The 27254-nt window shown below is 40.7% G+C and overlaps 1 protein-coding gene across 1 annotated transcript; it reads left to right on the top strand.

Annotated features, from left to right (window-relative positions):
• Positions 1-423: 423 nt before the first annotated feature.
• Positions 424-19055, top strand: DEPDC7 (DEP domain containing 7; the record flags this gene model as incomplete). Its single annotated transcript, XM_079709216.1, has 9 exons — positions 424-496; positions 10044-10434; positions 12019-12146; positions 12960-13149; positions 16502-16713; positions 17798-17940; positions 18118-18243; positions 18351-18429; positions 18749-19055. The coding sequence occupies 9 exons, from the start codon at positions 424-426 to the stop codon at positions 18940-18942; spliced, it is 1536 nt and encodes a 511-aa protein (XP_079565342.1). The 3' UTR covers positions 18943-19055.
• Between the last annotated feature and the right edge of the window lie 8199 nt (positions 19056-27254).

Raw genomic sequence — 27254 nt, 5'->3', positions numbered from 1 at the left:
CAGTTAAACAGCTGGCTAAGCACCAGAGCTAATCCACGGCGGGACGCGCTTTGCACCCAGCTGGTCTGAGCCTGCCGCGCGCATACCTCTGCCTGCGCTTGGGCTGTGCCGACGGCGGGGGCGGGATGCGGGCTGCGTGCGGCCGGCGCGGACTCGCAGGGCGCAGCACCCCGAAATACTTCCCACCTGGCTGCCTCGAGGATGGGATCCGCACCTTTTCCTCGCCCGCGGGGCCTCAGGTTACAGTCGGCCCCAGCCTGCACGTGACCGGCGGCGTGCGGCGCGCAGCGGCCGATCACCGGGCGGGGACTGGGCCTGGCGGGAGCCCCGCCCCATCCCGAGCCAGTTAACTGGCGGCGGCTGTGCTGGTGCCCACTTCGTTGTGCGGCGGTCTGGGGCGGCGGTGTCCGCGCGGCTGCGGCCATGGCCACGGTGCGGGAGAAGGCGGTGGCGCTCAACCTGTCGGCTCTCCAGAGTCCCGCGCAGAGGCCTCCCAGTAGGTGCCGAGGACCCGGTCTGGGGACGCTGGGGGTCACAGGGCGGGCGGGGGGCGCAGGCTGAGGTTCTCGCGCGGGCGGGGGATCCCGCCAGGTACAGCCAGCTCCGCGGCCGCCTCCGCGAGCTCCGCACAGCTGTGGCTGCTCGGGCCGGCGCCCCCGCCGGTGAGCTGCTGTGCCGGACCCTGGTGCCCTCGTAGCCAGCTTTCTCCTAAGTTACCCGGAGTTTAACTTCACCGCGCGCTAGTCTGTGTGCCAGCTGCGTGCCGGTCGCTTGCAGTAGGTCTCCAGACGTGCTCCACATCATTACTGGTTACTGTCTCAGCCACAAACCTTGACTCCACAGTATGGCCAGGGGCCCAGTGCCTCTGTCGCCCAGTTTGTTGCCCAGACTCTTCCTGGGAGTGGTGAGAGGTTTCTGTTACATTAAGTTCTACCGGCAGGAACTTGGCATAAAAGGTATTTATTAGTTACACTTTCTGGATAAGCAGTATTTCAATGAGTAGAAGTTTTTGATTTACCTTTGCAACGGTTGCATGAGATAAGGAGAGACACTGGTGAATGTTGCCAGCTTAATCATGTCCTGGGGGGCAGGTTACTTAGGATGTTAGTATGCTAACATCTTGGTTTCTTTACATGTCCAAACAATTGAACGGAATCGGATGATCGGTTCTAAAATTCCGATTTTAGCATACCCTACGTCTCAGTTAATAGAGTTAAGGGGTACAGATAATACTTGGCTTTTTTGTTTTCCATTTAGAGAAGTTACAACTTTCCCCCCTTTCTGTAGCTACAATGTGGGTTCCTGTAGGAATTAGTTCGCTTATTATTAAGCCTTTCATTTGTAAAAGCAAACCAGTGAAACTGTGACTCCTTCCTCAAGGTGACAGTGGTCAGTGGATTGATGTAGGACAAATTGGATGCATCTCAGTGGCCCCAGTTTTCTGTTTAACTTACAATGAGTAATGCTCCTTTTAATCTTCAAAATGCTAATGATAAATTGTGATAGAGAACCACTTTTCATTTGTACTTTTCTAAGAGCGATCTTAACATTAATCTTACTCTCCAATTAAAAGGATTCAAATAAGCACATGATGGCTACATTCAGAATTTCTCCAGTGTTTACAGTGTGAAGAGAAGGGAAATACTTCATCGTTTAGGAATATAAAATCAAATAATATTGGAAACAGTCTTGAGAAGTCTTTAGGCTTACTTTCTGGGTGAAAGAAATTGCCAAATTTTATGTGATTAAAAGCCCTGTCTTCTCTAACAGCTGAGATACCTGTTCTGAGCTTTGGTCATTAGTAAACAGGTTCTTCGTATAAGGGAATATGTATTCAAAATTAAGTAGATGACTCTCAGAGGGAAGAGTTGAAGTGCTGGTCATCGAATTTGAACCCAAGGAAAGGACCACTGTCTTCTGCACACCAGGTGCAGTGGGCAGAGAAAGGCCCACTGGGTTTTCTCATCTGTTTTGGTTGCTACAGTTGGAACCCTACCTGTTATCCTATGTTCATCCCCCTTCCCACTCTTTAGTTGCCTTGTCACAGTCCTAGCGAGCATGGTAATGGGAGCCTGTGTTCTTGGTTCCCTGCCATTCTCTTTCTGTGTCCTCTGGCAAGCAGCTTTGTATTTTTGTTTCTCTACCTATTAGTAATTCTTCCATAGTTTAAAGGGGCTGTGACAACCAGGGACCTGATTTATGTAGAAGAAATAAAGTCTGTATGCTAACCTTTAGTAAGTAGTTCGAAGAAATTTGTCTTTTAATATAGTCAAGCAAGAAAGTGGTATGTTATCCTGTTATCCCTTTATACTGTAACCTAATTCTTTGAATTCACCTGGTATCACTTTTCCAGGGAGCTCAAAGTACTTCCCATATGCTATCTCATTAATCTGTATGAATTAAAGCAGGGGCCAGTGCCTACTTTTGTTAATAGTTCTCTAAACATATTCTAAAATTGTTCTTTATTTATTTTACGTAGTTTACCTGCAGCCTTCTTTTCAGAGGCAATGTCAGTCTTCAGCATGACATCTCTAATGCTGTGTAAGAGGAAAACAAACTTTGGATTACCAAAACCAATATGCAGTAAAAGTGTTGCAGTATTGATACTGGCATATAGGAAGTTTTCCCCACTCAGTCACATCTGCCTAGTTTTAACACTCAAAGCACAGCTCTCTACATTTATCTGTTTTCATGAAATTTTGGTTAATGTCCAAGAAATGTAGTCCTTTTCCTTTGTCTTAACAATTCTGTGAGTAATGTTTTAAAACCTCTTTTAAAAAAAATAATTCTTAAGAAAAATTCTCTCAAATCCTAAATGATTTAGGATTTTTTTTTTTTTTTTTTTTTTTTTTTTTGCGGTACGTGGGCCTCTCACTGTTGTGGCCTCTCCCGTTGCGGAGCACAGGCTCTGGACGCACAGGCTCCGGACGCACAGGCTCAGCGGCTATGGCTCACGGGCCCAGCTGCTCCGCGGCATGTGGGATCTTCCTGGACCAGGGCACGAACCCGTGTCCTCTGCATCGGCAGGTGGACTCTCAACCACTGCGCCACCAGGGAAGCCCTGATTTAGGATTTTATATACTTGTTATCTTCTGATGAGGAGTTAAATCTTCTGGTATGTGTCACATTTGTCATCTCACCTACTAGTGGTCTTTATTTGACTACTGTTCAGAGCTTGACATCATCATCCAAGTGGTATGTATGAATAGGTAAAGGGTAAACTGTGGGTGGGGACTGTGTCTTCTTAGTTCAAAGAAAGGAAGAGGAAGAAATAGGGAAAAAAGGAAAAACCTTCCTTTTTTTAACTTTTTAAATAAACTTAAACATTTTTAGAATAGATTTAGATTTACAAAAAGTTGCTAAGTTAGTGCTTAGAGTTCCCATATGCCCTTCACTCAGTTTCCCTTATGATTAACATCTTACATTTAGTGTAATACATTTGTCACAATTAGTGAACCGATATTGATAGTCCATACTTTTACTCAGGTTTCCTTAGTTTTTGCCTAATATCCTTTTTCTGTTCCAGAGTCCCATCCAGGATATTACATTACAGTGAATCCACATGTCCTTTGGCTCTTCTAGATTGAGACAACTTCCCCTTTCGTTTTTTTGTTTTTGGTGATATGCGGGCCTCTCACTGTTGTGGCCTCTCCCGTTGTGGAGCACAGGCTCCGGACGCGCAGGCTCAGCGGCCATGGCTCACGGGCCCAGCCGCTCCGCAGCATGTGGGATCTTCCCGGACTGGGGCACGAACCCGCGTCCCCTGCATCAGCAGGCGGACTCTCAACCACTGCGCAACCAGGGAAGCCCCTCCCCTTTCGCTTTTATACGTCTGTTAATTGCTGGGTACGTGCCAGCCACTTTACATATATATCTTAGATGACCTTCACAGTAACTGAGAGAAGTGGAATTAACTCTGTTTTGCACCAAAAAAGTTAGGCAGTTTGCGCAAGATTGCATTATTAGTAATGATGGAGCCAAGAATAGAGAACCAAGTTCTCTGGGACTCCAGAACCCACACTCTTGTCTTTTTCTATTCACAGAACCTAGCACTGTGCCTGCTGCATTAACACAAGTTTCCATGTCTAAACAGTATTCAATTAACCTAGGGTTTCTGAACCTCGGCGCTGCTGACATTTTCTTTGTTGTTGCGGGAGCTGGCCTGTCACTGTAGAATGTTAAGCAGTGTCCCTGGCCCCTCTACCCACTAAACATCTGTAGCATTTCTCCCTTCTCAGCTTATAACAACCAGAAATGGCTACAGACATTGCCAGATGTCTGGGGGGAGTAAAATCACCCACTAGGAACCACTGTTAACCCTTCTTTAAAATATTTTAATAGTTGGCAGTAATCTGCAACTAACAAGTATTGAATAATTTGAACCTCTGTGAAGTATAAGGAAATTTGAATGAAATAATAAGGCACTAGCTCACTGTTTCTTTAAGTTTTGTGCAAAACTGCCTAACATGAGCTATCTGAATTCTTTTCTTTTGTGTGTGTTGGGGGCGGGGGCAGTGTAATGTCCAAAAATGAAAATAAAATTGTTACATATTCATTTAGAAGTAGCATGTTTTAGTAACTCTTGTGTGTACGTTTACCTTACGGTGGGATCCAGTTTTATAATGTGTCTATTGATCTTCTAAGGAGTTAATATAATCTCACTGATTGAAATGATTATAGAATTGTTTTCACCCTTAAATTGGTTTTCACAGCAGGGCCGTAGTTGATGCTGACTGCACAGATCATGGTTGATGCTGATTATCCCCTTGTGACTTAATGAGTAAATGTAATTTCTTGACCTATCTGCCTTATGACTTGATTTTTAAGGAATTATTATTATAATAACTTGATTATTTAGTGTAGCTTTTTAGAAGTAAAGATGATTATTAGTAGTGTTACAAATACACATAAGTTCAATATTAGAAGTTTAACTTTTTTTATGGCTGGTAAACTTTTTTGGGTAGATATCAAATACATGCAAAGGATGGGTCTTTGCTTTTGAAAAATAGCTGTTGTTTTCACACAGATAAAGAAGAGCCTGCTTGAAAACGGAATGTTAACTAGCCTAGATTTATATAGTGCTCAAGAACATGTGTAGTATGTTATAGATCTAGTTTAAAACAGTTTCTGAGCCTCTTGATACCTTCTCAAAGCTTTTTATCCGACAGGTCAAATTTGTTCCTATGCTTCATTTCTTACATATTTTGTTTGGTGTTCAATGACCATGTCTAAATGGAGAGAGATATAATTTTAGTCTCTAAGGTCCTGCAAATCAGCAGTTTAGACCTGAAACATACCTTAAACGTAGTGTTTAATTCTTGTATCAGTAAATGAAGAAAACAAATTATAAAAGTTAAGTCTGTTATTCAGGGTTATCGCAGCTGGTCTCTAGACTTTGATCATTAGGTCATGATGCTTTTAGAACATGCTTAACCAAATGTAAACAAAGAAGCATCAAGATGTAGACAGTGATGAATTTTAAGGAATTGTCAAGCTCATATGCAAGTGAAGTTTGAGGACAAGCTGAAGCTTAAATTCTGATTGATAGACTTACAAAACATTCATTGTATTCTTCGGGTCTCTCGAATCCTGTTTAGAAGTCACAATAATTCATCTTACTGGGCCATGGTCAGCGATACCAATGGTCATTTCAGCTCTTAGATGATGATAAATAAGTTTCAAACCAGCATGTGGGGGATCTGTGTTCAACTGGTGAAGTCAGCATTAAAAAAACAGGTTATCCTGGTGTGGGTTTTGGCACATTTACTCGTCAAGTCCAGGGTAGATTATGTATTAAAATATCTGTATGAACATGAGTTAGTTTGGGTCTGCGGGTGGTGATGCTTAAGGGGAAATATCCCAGGATGCAATGGTTGGGAATTAATGGTCAGTGAGAACAGAGGGGACCTGAAAGGGCTGCATTATATTATGCCTGGAGAACTCTGGAAACATTGTATGGCTCACAGGTGCCTACTATCCTGCTCTAACCTGTTCTTTAATCTTTTATATTGTGTTATCCAACCTGCAAGACTTCCTGATTTTCCATATTTAAACAGCAAGTTAATATGGGGAAATATATTCTTAATTCCCCTGTGAAGATTAGCCTTTTTCACATCACTGAGGCTCTCACCCCCATCAGTTGTCTTATTGATCTCAAATTAATAAGTGAGTCAGCTTTATCTTTTAGGGTTTTTATGCTAACTTACTTGTAGCTCAACTGTTATGATTTATGTGTTTCATCTTTAGTATTATTACTAGCCCAGAAGTCTGCTTTGTTGGTACTTAATAGGCAATCTGAGCTCTACAAGTTTGAACCTTGCCTATTTTCCTTTCCTGTGTACTATGGATAGTATATATCATAGAATTATGATAACTATCTTATTTTAGGAGTAATGACTACTAAGTGTTTTTAAATAGCTTGGTTAAGGATTAAAAAATCTTAAAGTTGTTTTTTTTGTTTGTTTCTTTAATCTCATTGGCTCACTTAAAGCTCTTTCAGTTAATCCAAGTCTTCAATGAAAGGTTAATGCTAAAACTATCTGCTAACTTTTTTTTTTCACAAAGCTTTTAAAAAAATTTTATTTAATTCATTTATTTTTGGCTGCACTGTGTGTTCGTGGCTTCGTGTGGGCTTTCTCTAGTTGCGGCGAGCAGGGGCTACTCTTCGTTGCAGTGTGCGGGCTTCTCATTGCAATGGCTTCTCTTGTTGTGGAGCACGGGCTCTAGGCACAAGGGCTTCAGTAGTTGTGGTGCATGGGCTTAGAAGTTCCGCGGCATGTGGGATCTTCCCGGACCAGGGCTCGAACCCATGTCCTCTGCATTGGCAGGGGGATTCTTAACTACTGCACCACCAGGGAAGCCCTGCTGACTTACTTTTAATATATTTATATTTAAGTGCTAAGAAAAGCTAGTATATATTTACTACCTGTAAAACTGAGGGTAAGTTTGTTTAATTCACTGAGCCTCAATTTCTTCAAAATAGGATTATTAATAACTATTTTAGAGAAGTTTATCAGGATTAAATGAGAGAAGACAGAGCTTGTCATATTGTCAGTCCTCAAATGTTAGCTACTATTAATAATATAATGAAGATTTGAAAAAAGACTAAAGAACAGGCATTAAGTTCATTTAAATCTCAGCTATAATCTCTGGTATGTTAGGAAGTTAAGAACATTAAGTGCTAATCCTCCTTTTATTTAGTCATAGTGGCTGGAAACAGTACAGCTACTCTTAGTTCTGGATACCAGGGGAATGACCTGGACATATTTTGAGATTCCATCCAGTGCATGATTCTGGCTCTACTCAGTAGAGACTAAATACAGTACCAGTAGTAAGTCTAGTTTCAGCTTGATTTATCTAGTTGAGTCTCCATAATTCAGTTCTTAAAACGGCTCACATATTTGGAAAACTAGCATCAATTACTTCCTTCTTTGTTTAGTAATGAATTATGAAGTATCTGGAATTTTAAAATATAATTTTGATAATTATAAACGATCTTGCTGGGACTTCCCTGGTAATGCAGTGGTTAAGAATCCACCTGCCAATGCAGGGCACACGGGTTCGAGCCCTGGTCCGGGAAGATCCCACGTGGGAGCAACTAAGCCCGTGTGCCACAACTACTGAGGTTGTGCTCTAGAGCTCGCGAGCCACAACTGCTGAGCCCGTGTGTCACAACTGCTGAAGCCCACGCGCATATAGCCCGTGCCCTGCAACAAGAGAAGCCACCGCAGTAAGCCCGCACACCGCAACGAAGAGTAGCCCCTGCTCACCACAACTAGAGAAAGCCCGCGCACAGTGACGAAGACCCACTGCAGCCAAAAATAAAAATTAATTAATTAATTAATTTAAAAAACCCACAATTTGGGCTTCCCTGGTGGCGCAGTGGTTGAGAGTCCGCCTGCCAATGCAGGGGACATGGGTTCATGCCCCGGTCCGGGAAGATCCCACATGCCGCAGATCGGCTAGGCCTGTGAGCCATGGCCGCTGGGCCTGCGCGTCTGGAGCCTGTGCTCCGCAACGGGAGAGACCACAACAGTGAGAGGCCCGTGTAATGAAAAAAAAAAAACCCACAATCTTGCTGATTATTTTAAACTAACATCATAATAATGGATAGGTAGTAAAATTACCCATCTACTTCTGGTATTGGAAATATACAAACAAACAATAAAGGGTTTTCTGTGTTTGTGTGTGCATGTTAGTAATTTTTATGGTAGCTACAAAATTACACTATAGGTGAATACACTGTGGTTCACTACACTCCCTATATTTATTGCAACACAAAAAGATGAATTTCAAATGACCCACTTAAAATTTATGACTTTAGTGCATTGAGTGGAGTTTTTGTTTTTTGTTTTTCTCAGCCACGCCGCATGGCTTGCAGGATCTTAGTTCCCCAACCAGGGATGGAAACCGGGCCCCTGGCAGTGGAAGCATAAGTGCTAACCCCTGGACCACCAGGGAATTCCCAAGTGGAGTTTTAATGTGCTTCAGAAACTTTGCTTTCATCTTACGTATTTATTTTATCTAAAAAAAACAGGAAGGTAATTTCAAGTAGGAGTTTCTTTAATTATAAGTCCCCTTATTCCTTATTGTTGTACTGTTGCATATTATTTTCCCTCTTAGACGACCTTAAGGGATGTAATCAGTTTTCAGTTTCTCTGCCAAAATCTCTTGAAAATAAAGGAGTTATATACTTAACAAAAATGGGGGCTTAAAAATTAGAACAACTGAATATTCAGAGGGCCATTAAAAGGTATAACACATAAAAAGGCATACTAGGTGTTTACATAAAAAGAGAGCAAGCCAGCTAGCCACCAGGCTGACAATTAGCTACACTTAGCTCCATCAGCTTACTAAAACTTAAGGTCCACTTTCTTTTAATTGTTTCTCCTTTTCTTCTTTGTAGTTATGCCAAATATCAATTTATTAAAATGAGGAAAAATGTGATGGATCTTTGAAAGCACGTTTTCTAAAACCTTACTTTATTTCTGTGCTTTTCCTATCTTTGCAATAGGCTATAAGCTCCTATTGAACAGGAACCAAACTGTTAGTTTATCCTGTTTAACAAAGCACTTAACTCATGAGTCTGCATAATAAGAAGCTTTAAAAAAATTAGTTTATTCCAGTAAGCATCGTGTGCGTATGTATATCTATAACTATACATCTGTCTGTCTGTATGTCTGCCTTATCTGACTGATAAATGCTTTGAAATCGTATAGACCGTGAACCAAATCCCAGTACCACCTCTTACAATATAACGTCTGGAAGTTACACTTAACCTCTGTGAATCTGTTTTGCATCTCTCAAATAAAGGTGATGTCTGCTTCACAGTGTTGCTGTTGAAGATGAGAGCATTTATATAAAGCATTTAATAGAGTTCTTGTACATAATTGGTAACTGCCACAAGGTCCTGCTTGATATGCATCCCCCACTCCAAACCTCATTGTCAATCCTCTCTGATCTCACTTCCTACTGTTCTTTCCCTTGGTCACCTACTCAGGTCATGGTGGCCTCCTTCCTGTTCTCATAGCGGAGTACACCCCCTCCTCAGGGCCTTTGCTCTTTCTGTTCTCTCTGTTCTTTCCCCAGATAACTGCACAGCTTGCCCCCAGGTTTTACGCAGGCTTCTGTTCAGAGATCACCATGTCAAAGAGGTCTTTTCTGACCTCCCATCTAAAACAGCATTCTCTTTCTTACCTGGCTTTATTTTTCTTCTTGGCACTGATCTAACATATACATAATGTCTGTATCTTCCCACAAAGAATAAGTCTATAAGAACAGGGACTTTATTTTGCCCACTCTTGTATCCTAGCACATAGAACAGTGTTTAGCATATAGTAGGCACTACATTTTTTAATGAGTTGCTACTAATAATTTCATATTTCAATAACAAGCTGCCCTCATAATTTTCTTATTAATAACTTTGCTTAAGATTTAAGCATAGTTTAAGATTTAAATCTTAATCTTTAATTAATATTTGCTTAAGGATTGCTTAGACCTTATTACAAATGAGTGAGGTGACTCTGTGATTTTTCCCATTTCAGGTTTCAGTGTAGCCCAGAAGCCATTTGGAGCCACATATGTATGGAGCAGCATTATAAACACTCTTCAAACACAAGTGGAGGTGAAAAAACGAAGGCATCATTTAAAAAGACACAATGACTGTTTTGTTGGTTCGGAAGCTGTGGATGTCATTTTTTCTCACCTAATTCAGAATAAATACTTTGGTGATGTAGATATTCCTCGGGCCAAAGTGGTGAGAGTGTGTCAAGCACTTATGGACTACAAAGTATTTGAAGCAGTTCCGACCAAAGTCTTTGGAAAAGACAAAAAACCTACATTTGAAGATAGTAGTTGCAGCCTTTATAGATTCACAACGATACCTAACCAAGACAGTCAATTAGGCAAAGAGAACAAACTGTTTTCACCTTCCAGGTTAGTCTGTGTTAGATTTTCATTTAATATTGCCAGGGGGAGGTGCCTCTTTAGTGCAGTAGGTAGAGTGTCGGTCTCATAATATTGGCAGGATTTTGTCTACTTTTTAATGAAATGCTGACTGTCTTTGTTATTTTTGGAACAGTAAGTTAGGCTAAAATCTGGGTCTGTGGGTAAATTTGATAAAGTAGAGCAAACTTGTTTATTTGGTATCTCCTAGAATTCTTGTTTGTTCATATATTTAGCAGAAACCATTAACAAACTTTGATTTTTCTGCTTCAGGTTACAATCACACTATAAAAAATGTTAGAGAGTTTATACACAAAGTGGTATGAGAACAGGAGAGGTGAAGACAAGCAGGTGGGTTGTCACTAGAATCCAGAAAATAGCAGATGTGAAATATGAAAGGAGCCAGTATGCAGAAAGTTTCATAGGACATTTTAAGGAGTTTGCACGTGATCACACAGATGTTGGGGAGGCCAAAGAAAGACGTTAAGCATGATGAGATTGTATTTTAGGCAGCTATATGGACAGCCTAATGGGGAGAGGAATCTTGCAATATTGTGGTCTACAGATGAGGAGGAAGCAGGCAGCAGTGGTGGAGAAGCAGGAATCATTTAAAGGGAGCCTGGGGGACAGAATTGTAGAACCCAGTGATTGAAATGGATGTAGGTGATAAATGCATAGCTAACTTAGTTATTTGTCATGAGATAAAACTTTTCCCTTTTATTCCCCTCAGCTAAGCTTTGAAAAGGTGACCATGTAATTGAAGATCTTACAATTCAGATCTGACCCAAAGTCAGAGTTTTAGTGTATTGACTTTCAAATTTTTTTTTAACTCTATATTTAAAACATGATAAAATTTACCTCTTTCTATATAGGAAGGAAGTAGGAGGATAAGGTAGGGCACAATCAGTACTTTCCAAATGTAGGTCCACGTGCTTTATCTGAAACCTTTGGGAACAGATGTGTTTAGGAATTTGGAACTTTGGAGATTTTAGAAAGGTCATTATGTACATATATCATTTACTAGATCACACTCCAAGAGGGGTCTGGGACAGCATCTGGTAATCAAACACATTAGTATTTCTGCAGTGAAAATATTCATACTAACTGGGATAGATAAAGGCTGTGATAGTCTCAGAACAGGTTTTGTCACTATATGAATTCTGAATAAACTTTAAATTTTTCAAAGCTTTTTGGGTTTCAGAATTAAGAGATTATAGTTCTGTATTTGAGCACTATCTACCAGAGGATGCCCTGGAAAGAGAGAGAACTAATAAAAACAGTAAGCATAATGAAGTTTGACTGTGTTTGATTATGTTTTAAAATTGGCGACTAACATTTTAGTCATTGAATTACTTAAATCTAAATGCTCAAAGGAGGATTTATGTAGAGTGTGTATATTCAGGCTTGAGAAAGAAGATGGGATGTTTTTGTATTTCATTCTACTCTTAGAATTTGTATTTGTTATGTTTTTGCTCTGAAGTACATAAACTTTCTAGAAACTCTTAGCTCTCAGATTCAAAAATATTTCTGTAGGCTTACTAATAAACAGGAATTTATGAAATAAATTCATTTTAGGTATGCAGATGCATTATTTAAGTCCTCTGATATCAAATCTGCAAGTTTAGAGGATCTGTGGGAAAATCTGAGTTTAAAGCCTGCCGAATCCCCTCACGTAAATATCTCTGCAAACTTGTCTCCACAAGGTAAGCTAAAGATGATACAGGAAGAAATAGAAGACTGACTTCAAATAAAGTTATTTAAATTTTTTCAATCTTAACCTTTATTAGAATTTAGATATTCAGAGCATAAAGAAAGAGCACACTGTGTATTAAAGCTGTTTATATTAAGTTTTAACAGAGGTCTATTATCTTTAACAAATAGATCAGTGTTGCAATTCTGGAACACTGACTTTTGTCCTATCAGCTGGCAGAGATTCAAATCTGAAATGTTTTACATGCAGATTTTAAAAAATTTATTTGAAATCTGCTCTCAGATATATCTTTCCCTAAAATTTTATTAGATTAAATAAAAATTTGAGAATTATATTAAAACATTAACAGGGTTATATGTTCTTCCTTGTCTGTGGCAGTGGAATGTGGTTTTAATGACTGATTTCCACCTTCCCTCCCCCATCCCAGTTGTGGAAACCCTGAGCGGAATAATCTGCAGCCAGTGGTTTCAAACCAGTTTTCAGATTGAATGAATCATTCTTTCTTCCAAAGTCCTTATTAACATGTTATATGACTTGATCTCTTATCAAGCCATATTGCTTTTTACAGTACAAAAATGAAAAGAATTCCTGTTGTCCAAAGTCTGTTCTCCTACACTTTAAACAAATCTTGAATTGTTTTACTTTGTTATAGGAAACTACTTCATAAAATTGACTCTCTTTCTTCTTCTTTTTTTTTTTTCTTTTGCCACAAGTTTATTAGCTTAGACCTGCCTAGGCAGATATTGTGGTGAGCGTGTAGTAACTATTAATCATTACTTTTCCCCTTGTTATTTTCCCTGTGCAGTTATTAATGAAGTATGGCAAGAAGAAACAGTTGGGCGTCTGCTACAACTTATAGACCTTCCACTCCTTGACTCCCTCCTCAAACGGCAAGAGGTGGTACCTAACGTTACTCACCCTAAGAGGCAGCCTGACTTGGTCAGCAACAGGAACTATCTGGATCGAGGGATTCTCAAGGCTTACAGTGAATCTCAGTATGTGGAAATACATATAATAATTTGAGTGTGTTTATAGGAAGATATTAGTTTTAAGATAATCTTTTGACTTCTTCTGTCCATACGATCAGATATGCTTTGTCAGTTGATATTATCAGTATTGGGAAAAATGAACGAAATTACCTTGGTCAAAATTAACGAGATTTAAATGTCATTATTTTTCATATTCATTTTTGTTTCACATATATCTCACTTGCACATCAAGTGAAGAAAATTATTATGTTCCATCTTCTTTGTTAAAATGTAGGGCTGTCTGCTCTCTTAGAGCTGTCTGGTCTTCAAAGGGACCTGGAACAAAATGAACAGATTTGTCAAATTCTTAGACTCCTTTAACTATATATGCTTTTATAGTCTTCTAGAATGTGTATTAAATATGTGTTTTTTGAAACGAGTTATTTGTAGTGAGGTGGATGGACCTAGAGACTGTCATACAGAGTGAAGTAAGTCAGAAAGAGAAAAACAAACACCATATGCTAACACATATATATGGAATCTAAAAAGAAAAAACAATGGTTCTGATGAACCTAGGGGCAGGACAGGAATAAAGACGCAGATGTAGAGAATGGACTTGAGGACACGGGAGGGGGAAGGGTAAGCTGGGACAATGTGAGAGAGTAGCATGGACATATATACACTACCAATTAAAATAGATAGCTAGTGGGAAGCAGCCACATAGCACAGGGAGATCAGCTCAGTGCTTTGTGATGACCTAGAGGGGTGAGATAGGGAGGAGGGGAGGGAGACGCAAGAGGGAGAGGATATGGGGATATATGTATACATATAGCTGATTCACTTTGTTATACAGCAGAAACTAACACAGCATTGTAAAGCAATTATACTCCAATAAAGATGTTTTAAAAAAAGGAATATATACTTATCCCATATGTATTATAAGTTAAGCATATATATATATATTTATTTTACTGCATCACCAACTTCCTGGTTGTTGTGATAAAAATCTATTATTTTATATTGAGTTTACTATACTTTTCATACATGAGTTCTCTTTTAAGAATTAGTTCTGCCATTATATTTAGTTTTACAACCATATTAAAAATAACAATTAAAAAAATAAGTATGTTTTTAAATTAACTAGTTTTATTAAAGAAACATCATGAAAATAACTCTTGCTCTCACTTCTGACTACACTCTCCTGATTAAAAACTTGAAGGCTTAACTCCAGGTGCTAAGGGAATTATGACTTTATTTTTCCTTAAGGAGGAGTTCTATATTCCTTATAACCTTGAAACTCTTCCCCTAAGTAAAATTATTAAATGTTAAAATCTTGTATTTTCTAGTTTATTTAATTTTTAGTGATTTTTGCCTTAGTAGATAGTGTTCCAGTAGTTAGGAAGATGCAAATGTTTGAAAGGAATACAACTTATATTTTTAGTACTTCACCATTTCTACATTCTAATGAATTATTAATAAACAGTTGAATGTCAAAAGGTAGCTTAAACCCTTATGTGAAAAAATTAATCCCAACATACTTATTGAACTCTATATAAAGAGGAAGCTTATTATTCTACAAGAATTTATTTATTTATTTATTTATTTTGCGGTACACGGGCCTCTCACTGTTGTGGCCCTTCCCGTTGCGGAGCACAGGCTCCGGATGCGCAGGCTCAGCGGCCATGGTTCACGAGCCCAGCCGCTCTGCGGCATGTGGGATCTTCCCAGACCGGGGCACGAACCCGTGTCCCCTGCATCGGCAGGCGGACTCTCAACCACTGCGCCACCAGGGAAGCCCTCTACAAGAATTTAAATTACATTTCTACAATCTAAAGTAACATGTGAAAAAAATTTATGATTACCTTAAATTTTAAGTACAGAATCAGAAATTGACCTTAAAGTTCATCTATCTACATCTTATGATGAAGCTGATGACCAGAGGAGATGACATGACCTGGGTGGTGGCAGAATTAATTGTCCTGAGTCCACAGCAGTGGAGGACATGATTTTTTTAAAACTATATATATTAACAAATTGAATATTAAAAGTTAGTCATTCTGCAGATGAATGGATAAAGAAGATGTGGCACATATATGCAATGGAATATTACTCAGCCATAAAAAGAAACAAAATTGAGTTATTTGTAGTGAGGTGGATAGACCTAGAGACTGTCATACAGAATGAAGTAAGTCAGAAAGAGAAAAATACCGTATACTAACACATATATATGGAATCTAAAAAAAAAAAAAAAAGGTTCTGAAGAACCTAAGGGCAGGACAGGAATAAAGACGCAGACGTAGAGAATGGACTTGAGGACACAGGGAGGGGGAAGGGTAAGCTGGGACCAAGTGAGAGAGTGGCATGGACATATATACACTACCAAATGTAAAATAGATAGCTAGTGGGAAGCAGCCGCATAGCACAGGAAGATCAGCTAGGTGCTTTGTGACCACCTAGAGGGGTGGGATAGGGAGGGTGGGAGGGAGAGGCAAGAGGAAGGAGATATGGGGATATATGTTTATGTATAGCTGATTCACTTTGTTATAAAGCATAAACTAACACACCATTGTAAAGCAACTATACTCCAATAAAGATGTTAAAAAAAAAAAACTTAGGGCTTCCCTGGTGGCTCAGTGGTTGAGAGTCCGCCTGCCGATGCAGAGGACGCGGGTTCGTGACCCAGTCCGGGAAGATCCCACGTGCCGCGGAGCGGCTAGGCCCATGAGCCATGGCCGCTGAGCCTGCGTGTCCGGAGCCTGTGCTCCGTAATGGGAGAGGCCACAACAGTGAGAGGCCCGCATACCGCAAAAAACCAAAACAAACAAAAAAAAACTTAGTCATTATGTTCCTTGGAATGTAGCAATTTTCTTAAGTTACCCAACTGGCATTTTATTAGAAATGGTAATTAATATTTAATTATTTTGAAACTGTACCTTATCTTCCTGTATTCTCTTCTAGCCAAAGTCAGAGATGATAGATCATACACAGAGCTTTGAAGTAAGCAATACTATATTAGAAAAATGCTGGTCTAGGAGTCAGATCTGGGATCTAGTCCTACCTGGGACCCTGAGCAAGCAACTTAGAGTTTCTGGACCTCCGTAGTAAATTTAAGGAGCAGAGTTTGAATTTTGATGTCTTTCTCAGGCCTATATTGTAGTGGATGGATTCTGTTTTCACTTAAAAAAAAAAAGACATATTAAACCCAACTTTTTGTCTGTGATTCATGATCTAGCTATATATTAAAAAGAATTACACATCTCTTTATCTAGGTATATAGAGATTTATTCTGGTAGAAAACTTGAAATAGCTAGTAAATTAGGTACTGAGTATATGTTGGTTATCCTTTGCTTTTTAAAGTAATAATTATTTTCTCCCATAGGGAAGATGAGTGGCTTTCTTCAGCAATTGACTGCTTGGAATACCTTCCAGACCAGATGGTTGTAGACATAAGCAGAAACTTTCCTGAGCAACCAGATAGAATAGATTTAGTGAAAGAACTTCTGTTTGATGCCATTAGCAAATATTACAGTAGTAGGGAACCTCTGTTAAATCACCTATCTGATGTTCATAATGGAATTGCAGAACTTCTAGGTAAGTAAGATGTTACTGGATACAAGAATTTCTCTTTTGGAGGGAACAGGAAAAAGTTACTTGTCCTCAAAATTAAACAAAATGGTACTACTTCAAGCTGAGAGTGGATCTGGATTAATCCATGGAAAGTGTGTTTTTTCCGAAACTTCTAGGCCTCATTTGGAAAGAGGTTTTAATAAGCTCTGAAGTTATTCAGGGACTTCTGGTTGCTACAGGAGAATGCTGCTCTCATTCACTGGACGTTTAATAAGCATAGAGTAGCAATTCTCTTTTTCAGAAAGTGTTATCAGCACTATCACCATTCCCCCTTCATTCTCTTCAAATGGCAGACACTCTGCTTTGTCTCTGTACCAGTGAGCCAGACTGTTCCATATGGCTTGTTGAAAACAAGTTGCAGGTTTCAGAGAATCCTTTATTTTTCTCAGGTAGAGTTGGATACATCAGTACTGTATACAAAGTGTACCCTCGAAATGTAGTGAATTATTGGAAAACATAGGCTGAGAATTTATTTACAAAGCCAAATTAGATTTAACATCTTAAGATTTGTGTATGACAAGGACTTAGGACTGGCCAATTTGAGTATAGGCTTTTTTTAAAAAATTAATTTATTATTTATTTTTGGCTGTGTTGGGTCTTCGTTGCTGCGTGCGGGCTTTCTCTAGTTGCAGTGAGCGGGGGCTACCCTTCCCTGAGGTGCGTGGGCTTCACATTGTGGTGGCTTCTCTTGTTGCAGAGCATGCTCTAGGCACGTGGGCTTCAGTAGTTGTGGCATGTGGGCTCAGTAGTTGGGGCGCACAGGTTTAGTTGCTCTGAGGCATGCAAGATCTTCCCGGACCAGGGATCGAACCTGTGTCCCCTGTATTGGCAGGTAGATTCTTAACCACTGTGCCACCAGGGAAGTCCCAAGTATAGGCTTTCTTGATGGTATTGGTCATTCATTGTAATTCCTAGCCTTTTTGTTTTGCTTTTGAACATCGTTTTGGATAAGTTTACTGATTAGCGTAAGCTCTAACTTGAATTTTGTTCCCTTTGATATAGTCGTGTCTGGTCAAAATTAAAAGCATTTTTTTTCTTTTGGCTGAAGTGAATGGGAAGACTGAAATAGCATTAGAAGCTACTCAGCTCTTTCTAAAGCTTTTGGATTCCCAAAATAGAGAAGAATTTAGAAGACTACTGTATTTCATGGCTGTTGCAGCACATCCTTCTGAATTGAAATTACAGAAAGAAGTAAGTCTTTTGCCTAAATGTTAATTGTATTCAGTATCTGTAATATTTATAGGACATATCCATCGTCAGCATCAATTATGCTGAAATGGATAGTAGCTATTAATATTTAATATTCCCTTTTATATTACAATTCTTAAAAATATATACCATTGGGTGTGTGTTGTTTTATTTTTATAGAGTGACAACCGAATGGTTGTGAAAAGGATATTCTCAAAAGCTATTGTTGACAATAAAAATTTATCCAAAGGCAAAACTGATCTTCTGGTACTCTTTTTAATGGATCATCAAAAAGATGTTTTTAAGGTAAAACTCTGAAAGTAGTTAAGTTGAACTTATGTAATAGATCACTAGATTAAAGTGCATTTGAATAATGTTCCATGTTCCTTCTTCTTTTTTTTTTTTTTTTTAAGATTCCTGGAACTCTACATAAAATTGTCAGTGTTAAGCTCATGGACATTCAGAAGGGAAGAGATCCAAACAGAGACACAGGTAATCTGAGAAATACTACTTCCATGTCTCACAAGGATAAATTCCTGGTGTTTATTTGAAAGTGTTTTGCTCTAAGTAGTTGCACTTTAATTTCAACTAGACTCTAATCAATCTCCTCAGAGCCATCCAGATTTAGCTGAGAGGCTCCTTATGTCAAAAAGCAACTTGACAGGGTTAGAAAGTCAGCAGTGCTTAGCATCTTTACATGCATTTTACAAAATGGGGAAAAAATACATAAGTATAAAAGTGTTGCTTGATTTTTCTAGTTAAGTCTGAGGAATAGATTCATTAACTGAACTTTTTACTTTTAAACTTTAAGGATATATTTATTGCCAGAGAATTGATCAAAGTGATTATTCTGACCATACAAGGAAGACAACCAAGGATGAGCTAATGAATTTACTAAAAAATATTGATGAGGATTCAAAACTTTCTGCCAAAGAGAAGAAAAAATTGCTAGGTCAGTTCTATAAGTGTCACCCAGACATCTTTATTGAGTATTTTGGGGACTGAGTGTTCCAGTGTCTGTATATAACTTGTGTATTTTAAGAATAAATTACATATCCTAAAGATCCAATCACATTGTAATATTGGATGTTCTTCTAAATATGAAACTGTACTTAATAAAACTTTTTTGTATAATTTTTTGTGTCTGAAACTGAGTATTAGATGGTATATTACTGTTAAGTATTGACCTCTTTTAGGTGGGTTGATTTATAATTATTGTGCACGATACTTAATAGAACATCCTAGGAATTTAAATGATATGACATTGCAGTGTTTATATAAGAAAGTATTAAACAGTAAGGAAGTCTGTAATTACAAGTTAATAGGATTATGGTTTGTACCTTGAAAGGTATACTTCTTAAAGATACAAGATAGAAACTTAGGCTATGCTACAGTGAATTTGTCAATTACCATAAACTGTAGACAAGTCAAAAATTGAACTGTCCTAATGCTTTTGAAAACTTCAACATCTTTTAAAGCTTATTGTGGAAAATTTCAAACATATATAAATATGGGGAGAACAGAATAATGAATATATACTCTCATATACTTATCATCCAGTTTCAACAGTTGTCAACCCATGGCCAATCTTTTTTTTTTTTTTTTTTTTCGGTAAGCGGGCCTCTCACTGTTGTGGCCTCTCCCGTTTCGGAGCACAGGCTCCGGACGGTCAGGCTCAGCGGCCATGGCTCACGGGCCCACCGCTCTGCCGCATGTGGGATCTTCCCGGACCGGGGCACGAACCCGTGTCCCTTGCATCAGCAGGCGGACTCTCAACCACTGCGCCACCAGGGAAGCCCCATGGCCAGTCTTGTTTAATCTATTCTGTGCTCCCACCTCAGCAAATTTCATATATCCTATCACTTCACCTATAAAATTTCAGTATGTATAGCTAAAAGATAAGGACATTAAAAACATAACCACAGGGACTTCCCTGGTGGCTCAGTGGTTAAGAATCCTTCTGCTAATGTAGGGGACATGGGTTCGAGCCCTGGTCCAGGAAGATCCCACATGCTGCGGAGCAGCTAAGCCCATGCGCCACAACTACTGAGCCTGCACTCTGAAGCCTGCGAGCTACAACTACTGAGCCCATGTGCCACACTACTGAAGCCCGCAAGGTACAACTACTGAGCCCATGTGCCACACTACTGAAGCCTGCATGCATAGAGCCCGTGCTCCGCAACAAGAGAAGCCACTGCAATAAGAAGCCTGCACACTGCAATGAAGAGTAGCCCCTGCTTGCTGCAACTAGAGAAAGCCTGCACACAGCAACGAAGACCCAACGCAGACATAAATAAATAAAATTTAAAAAAATATAACCACAGTGTCATTATTACACACAAAGCCACAATTCCTTAATATCATCAAAATGCAATCAGTGTTCACATTTTCCGATCTCAAATGATTTTGACAGTTTATTCAAATAGGGATCCAAACAAAGTTCATAAAGTGCAATTGGTTAACGTGCTTCTTAAATCTTTTACTCTATAGGTTTTTCTCTTTGTCCCTCCTTCCTTCTCCTTTTCTCTCTTTCTGTCATTGAATAAACCTGGTCATCTGTTCTTGAGTTTCCCACAGTCTGGATTTAGCTGATTGCAAGCCTGTACTATCCTTTATCATGTTCCTCTGTGTCCTTCATTTCTTGTAAATTAGAGCTAAAGTCTTCAACTTTTTATCCAAGTTAATGATTACTTTGGAACTACTGCACTGTCAAGATATACTTGGCAAATAGACGTGCAATATAATACTTTTATAATACAATTTTAAATTGTGCATCTTCACAAAAATAAAACCAAAAGATTAAAATGAGGCTGAGGGCTTTCCTGGTGGTGCAGTGGTTAAGAGTCTGCCTGCCAGTGCAGGGGACACGGGTTCGAGCCCTTGTCTGGGAAGATCCCACATGCTGCGGAGCAAAGAAGCCCGTGCTCCACAACTACTGAGCCTGCGCTCTAGAGCCCGTGAGCCACAACTACTGAGCCCGCGTGCCACAGCTACTGAAGCCCACGCACCTAGAGCCCATGCTCCACAAGAGAAGCCACCACAATGAGAAGCCTGCACACCGCAACAAAGAGTAGCCCCCGCTCGCTGCAACTGGAGAAAGCCCACGTGCAGCAATGAAGACCCAACGCAGCCAAAAATAAAAAAAAAATTTTTAATTAAAAAAAAAGTAGGAATTATGACCATTCAAAGAAAAAATAATAAAATGATGCTGAACTTTAAATTTAGACTTTTAATGAGAGGTAGGGAAAACTAAAATGATGTACCAATATGCTAACATGTCAATCTTCTGTAAGATATAACTGATACTGACTAGTCTTTAAATGGGAAAAAGTTGAGGACATATCTATAATATAAAATACCAATTCTAATAAATCAGGGAATAAATATGTCAGGTGGGTTTTTTGTGGTGTGTATTTTGCTTTGTTGCATAGGCAGGAAAGGAAGGCAGCTCTCTACAATGAAGTGAAAGAGAAGATACTTCATAATTCAGGGGTGAGGAAGTTTTTAGAAACAAACTACTGAAAGTGTGGTGAGACCATAGTTGACAGCTACTGTGTACTACCTGATTTGCAACCTTTATTTTGCACTTCATGGAATAACATGATTATTTGGCAACAAAACTGACACCTCTCCTTCAGGGGAAGGCAGAACTGCCTAGTTATATTCATGGTCCTAGAAGAAGTGGCCTTCTAATAGAATGTTAATTTCACGGAAAATCTAGCAAAACCACAGTTTACCTCAAACTTCATCAGCACAAAATTTTAAGAAAAATTGGTCATGTTTATGACAAGCATCGTCAAAGTTTTAAACTACAGGTCTGGTGCTACCCTGAATGCCTTGGACAACCCTCTTGTATCACTAGAACTGTCAATCGTCATTTGCTGCTTGCCCTCATTCACTAAACCATGATGTCCTCTTGGAAAGCCATCCCCACTTAAACACCTGATGCCTAGGTGACTAAGAGCTTCCCCACCACTCTAGTTGAGTAGCCCAGGGCTAAGCACTGATCCAAGGACAGCCTACCTGGAGGCTAATGACACTGTACACAAAAATCAGCTTGGCCAATCAAATTCTGTATAGAAAGATCTAAATTTTGAAGGAGGAACGACTAAAAAATAAAGAAGCTAGTCTGTAGTGTAGAGAGAAGTGAAGCCAACTGCAGCAAGGAGTAGAGATGTGATGAAAGAGATCCTGTGTGTCCTGGGGAGATGATAGAGTAGTAATAATGTAGAGCAGCAGCCAGCTTGCTTCTTCCAAACCCTAGGTAGCCAGTCAGTGAAATCCCTTTACCTTGAGGTAATTTGAATTTTCAGTTCCTGTAGCCAAAAAGCAAACTGGAACATGTGTCAGTGTTTTTAATATTTAAAGGAAACAATTCAAAATATATCAAAAGATTACAAGTGAGCCATCCAATTCAAATCAGTGGTTTTGGTGGTGCTGCAGCATCTTCTCCACATGTGAAAATTGTTTATACTCATCCTTCAAGGAAGGTAGGGGAACTCTCACTGGGGGCGTGGAGGTGGGGGTAGATCTCTCTAGGAAGGTGGTTTTAGCCTGGCTGCCTATTAGAATCACCTGGGAAGCTTAAAAATTCTTGCCTGGCATCACCACTCACCCCACCCCCCTGAGCTTCAGATGATGGCTTTAGAACCACTGCTCCCCAGGAGATTCTGAGGTGGAGTCAGGGTTGAGAACCACTCATCTAGAGACTATGGTATATTCGTCTGGACTCAGAAGTGAGAACTGAATGTTTTCTGCCTAAATCTTAGTTCCAGTTAACTGAGTGTCTTAACGTTTTCCCCCTCTAAAGTGAATCCTCAGCTGAGAACTGTGTGTGTTTAAGGGAAAAATTCTTACTTTAATGTGCTAGTTAGTGAATGGTTTGAGGTTGCTGTATTGCCATCAGTCTTCAATACTTTAGGAGTAACTTTCCATGTGTGATCAATTTAGATGTAGCGTTTTTTAAAAATAAATTTATTAATTTATTATTTACCTTTGGCTGCATTGGGTCTTTGTTTCTTCGCCCCTTGGAGGGAGGGGGGCTGGGGGGACTACTTTACATTGCGGTTGCACGGGCTTCTCGTGGCGGTTGCTTCTCTTGCTTCGGAGCACGGGCTCTAGGCGCGCGAGCTTCAGAAGTTGTGGCTCCCGGGCTCTAGAGCGTAGGGTCAGTAGTTGTGGCGCGCGGGCTTAGTTGCTCCCCCGCATGTGAGATTTTCCCCGACTAGGGCTTGAACCCGGGTCCCCTGCACTGGCAGGCGGATTCTTAACCACTGCGCAATCAGGGAAGCCCTAGATGTAGTGTTTGAAAGCACTAATTCCACTCCATCTTGTTTTGTTCTAGTTACTTAAATTTAGCAGGTTTTATAGGCTGCAGGTAGGAGACTTGATTGTTACCTTCATTTTAAGGCATATATGTTTGATGCTCAGTCTTAAAGCATTTTACTAACGAACAATTAAGAGTCACGTAGCTTTTACTTTTTAAGATTAGGCCCCAAAACTATTTCTATTCGTTTAGCTTACTATCTTACTACTACAGGCTGAGAAAAGCATGGTTTTCTAGTTATCCAGCGCCGCGATAGCCACGGCCCGGGTACCTGGGACAAAAGGAAAGGAGGCTCCAGAACAAGCTTGTCTTAACATGGGATGTTTCCTTTCTAGAACACAGACGGCACATAAAATGCTGAGTGCTCACTGTGTTTCTCAACTGTCTAAATCGAGCTGAACCCTCATGGGACGTGTTTGCCCCCTTGCCTTCCATCTTTTCAGGGCTAAAGTCTCGCTCTTCCTGTCGACAAAGTGTAGCAGCCACTTAGATAAAAGAGATGACCCAAACCAAACCGAATCTGTGCCATCAAAATGAGACTTGGCTATCAAGGTGGTGGGCATGCCTTTTTTCTAACAGCCAAAATGAGGGGAGGGGAACGAACTATACGCTGCTACAAAACGTGATGTAATATTTAAATTTGAAAACCAGGGCGGGGAAGACTTTGCAGCTAAACTGCCAACCCTTTTCCGTTACTTGACTGGCTCCGCGACCCCTCTCCCGCCTCCCGCCTTTCCGTACGGAAACATGGCGCCGCCCTCTGTGGCGTGGGGGTGCCTCCCGGCTCCGAGTCACTGCCCACTGGGCCCTCTCCTCCGGCATCCGGCCGCGCCTCCCGCCTTTCCGTACGGAAACATGGCGTCGCCCAGCGTGGGACCGGCGCCTCCGGGCTAAGAGCTCTCTCCCGCTGTCCAACGCTGAGGAGCGGCGGCGCTGGCCGCTACCCACCCGAGCCGGGCGAGGAGGACCGCTCGCAGCGCAGTGAGGGGTGCGGCCTCTGAGGGGCAGAGGCTGAACCGCCCTGCCCGACGCGCATCCTCCCCGCCTCCGCCGCGGCGCCGGCCCCCGCCAGATTCCCAGCCGAGCGGCAGGAGGGAGGACGCCGACTCCGCTGCAGGTGAGGGAAGCGAAGGCTGGCAGCCCTGCGGGGCCTGCACGGGAGGAACAAGGTCGAGATTACAGGCATTTCTTCGCCTTTTTCCGTCGGTCAGTTCCCGGTGATGTCCGGTGGAGGCGAGGAAGAGGCAGAGACGGCGGGAGGGTTGAGTCTTAGCGCGGCCTTTGTCCCACCCCTCGAGGCCGTCCTCCAGGCGCGCCCGCTTCCTTTGCTTGCTGCCGGCTCGGTCACTCCCTCGCCGGCCCAAACAGTTGTTTACAACGGCATTCGGATGCTGGGCGTGAGTGGCGCTGAGTGCTAGGGGAGGTGATTCTCGCCGGCGCTGGACAGAGCTCTTTTCTTTCGCTGAAAGACCCTTTCTCCTGGGGAGTCTCTTGTGAGCAGCTTGGGCTCGGCTTGCGGTTCAGATAGACGGTCTTCACGGCAAGTGCGAGGGTCTTCTACCCCTCGGTTCCCTTTTTAGGCTTAGCAGGAGTTGGGGCTTGTTGAGTGAATGAGCACGCTGTACGCAGTTAAATGGTTCCTCGCTGCATCCTGTAGTCCTCTAATTATAGTTACCATTTGTGGGAAGCCTGTTGTGCACCAGCTGTCGTTATGTACGCTCTGTCGTTTACACGTCCCCCAAACCAAAGAGGTAGGTAGCTGCATTTTACAGTTGAGGAAATTGAAGTTAATACAGCTAGTAAAGAGCCAGAATTGGAACCCAGCTATGTCTGAGACCAACGCCCATGCGTCCCGTATAAACTGACATTAAAGAGATGACACAGCTATCAACAAATACTTAGTGGGTATCTGTTTGGAGGATATACTTATATGTGTGGAGCATACGTGGGGAATGTGGTTGGTCTGGCCCTTAAGAAGTTAAAAATCTAGGTGAAGAGTTTTTTAAAAAATAAGAACTTGTAATTTTACCATCTGACCCCAACCCATCTCTCCTTCTTCATCACCTGCTGCTTGTTCGTCTACTTATTTTCTTCTGCTTTTGCTTGTGCCCTTTGAGTGAAATGCTGCCCTTTGTGTGAAAGGCCCCCCTTTTCATCTCCAGATAGTTTTTTGGTTTTTTTTTTTTTTTTTGGCTGCACAGCCTGGCTTGCCAGATCTTAGTTCCCCGAACGGGGATCGAACCCGTCTCCCCATCAGTGGAAGTGCTGAGTCCTAACCACTGGACCTCCAGGGAATTCTCTCCAGATGGTTTTTAATTGGGTGAAATCCTACTCTTTTCAAAAAGACAAGCTCAAATGTCATTTTCTGGTAAGGTTATGTCAACCTCCTTCCGGGCAGAATTAGTTTCTCCCTCTGCTGTATTCCCCTAGTGATTTCATAATGCCATTAACGCTTAAGTTTCACTATATTTCCTTGTAAGAATGTCTCTCTCCGTCTCTAGACCATGCCTTTTCATCGTTGTATTCCTATTTAAATCAGGATATTTTGAATTGGATTTAAGGCAATGATGAATGCCAGATGTCTAATAACCATCCCTACAGGAGTTCAGAGAAAGGTGCAAACTGGTGAGGTTGGGAAGTGACCTGGGAGGAGGTAGGCTTTGAGCCGAATTTCACAAGGATGGGTTAGTTTACTAAACTTAGTACTAAAGACCTGGAAATCCTGATTTTCCTCCTTATTGCACAGAATGCGTTACTTCATCCTTCTGAGCTAATTCCCAGCATGTGAAGAGAATAAAATTAGAAGTGTTTTTGTTGGTCCTTTCTCATAGAATATGCTGGTAATGTTATCTTTTGGGTCTTGGAGCATTTCCAGAGCCAGATAGGATTTAGGACAGAGGAAATGGGTGTCTGGAGTGAGTTGCTGGAAGGTAAAAGGGAACTACATTAAAGCAACCTTCATATTAATAATACAGGCCTGAAAATGTCAATTCCAATAACTTCATTCTATTTAATGGGGGTATCTGATGTTCAGATAATTATATCAAGTGATTCTTCTCTTCTAATGTACAGAAGAGAGTCTGCCAAACCTCCTGAAAATAGTCAACATTTCTTTTGATTCCTGGATTAGCATCCAGGTGTGTAATAAAGTCTGATTAGTGCTTATGAAAATGTTTTGTGATCTCCAAGTGCTGATAGTACAAATGCTAATATTTTCAGTATTATAAATGCAGAAAATGTTGTGTCTTTCTTTGCCCTTACTTAGAAACACATTAAGAATAGAGAACTCTAGGGAAAAAAAAACTTGACAAAAACCATTTATGGTAATTCAGAGGTTACTATTCCAGGCCTTTATTAACCGGGCCCAAACCAGCGTGTTAAGTGTTACTCCTCTTCTAATCAGCAACTAAGACAATTAAAATCCCTCCCAACCACATACATTATGGTTGTCTGCAACTTCCTACTTTACTCACCATCTTTTCCTGCTGACTGGCAAGGAGTTAATAAAAATAATTTGCCCCACACATTTTTCTTAAATGCTCCATGAGATTCTGCCTTCTGTTTGTCAAACCCAGGTGTCTTTACACATAAGAGGATCAGGGAACCAACTCCTCAGCCTAGTGAATGTTTACTTCGAAGCCCGATGAAAAGAATTATTTCCAGAGTTTTCCTATCACTTCTCAGGACTGAAAGTAAAGAATTTAAGAATTGAATCACTCTTTGATTAAAATAGAAGCAGGCAGTTTATAGCATTACCTCCCAACAGTTTAAGGTCCTGTGTTCTCATGACATGGTACTCAGATGGGGACAGAAGTATTCGAACTTGTTACTCTCTGAAGTACAGGTCCAGAAATTTGATAGTTACAAGTGTCATTTTACAGGTGATCTGTTTAATCATTGAAGTAGAATATTATAGCTGGATAAGATTTTAGCAAGCCCATTGATTTTTACAGATGAGAATCTGAAAGCCAAAGAAGTTAAATCATTTGCC

The sequence above is a fragment of the Hyperoodon ampullatus genome (genome assembly GCF_949752795.1).
Source record: "Hyperoodon ampullatus genome assembly, chromosome: 7".
Classification (NCBI taxonomy): domain Eukaryota; kingdom Metazoa; phylum Chordata; class Mammalia; order Artiodactyla; family Ziphiidae; genus Hyperoodon; species Hyperoodon ampullatus.
Note: the sequence above shows the minus strand (reverse complement) of the source record. Positions and strands in the feature narration are given on the sequence as shown.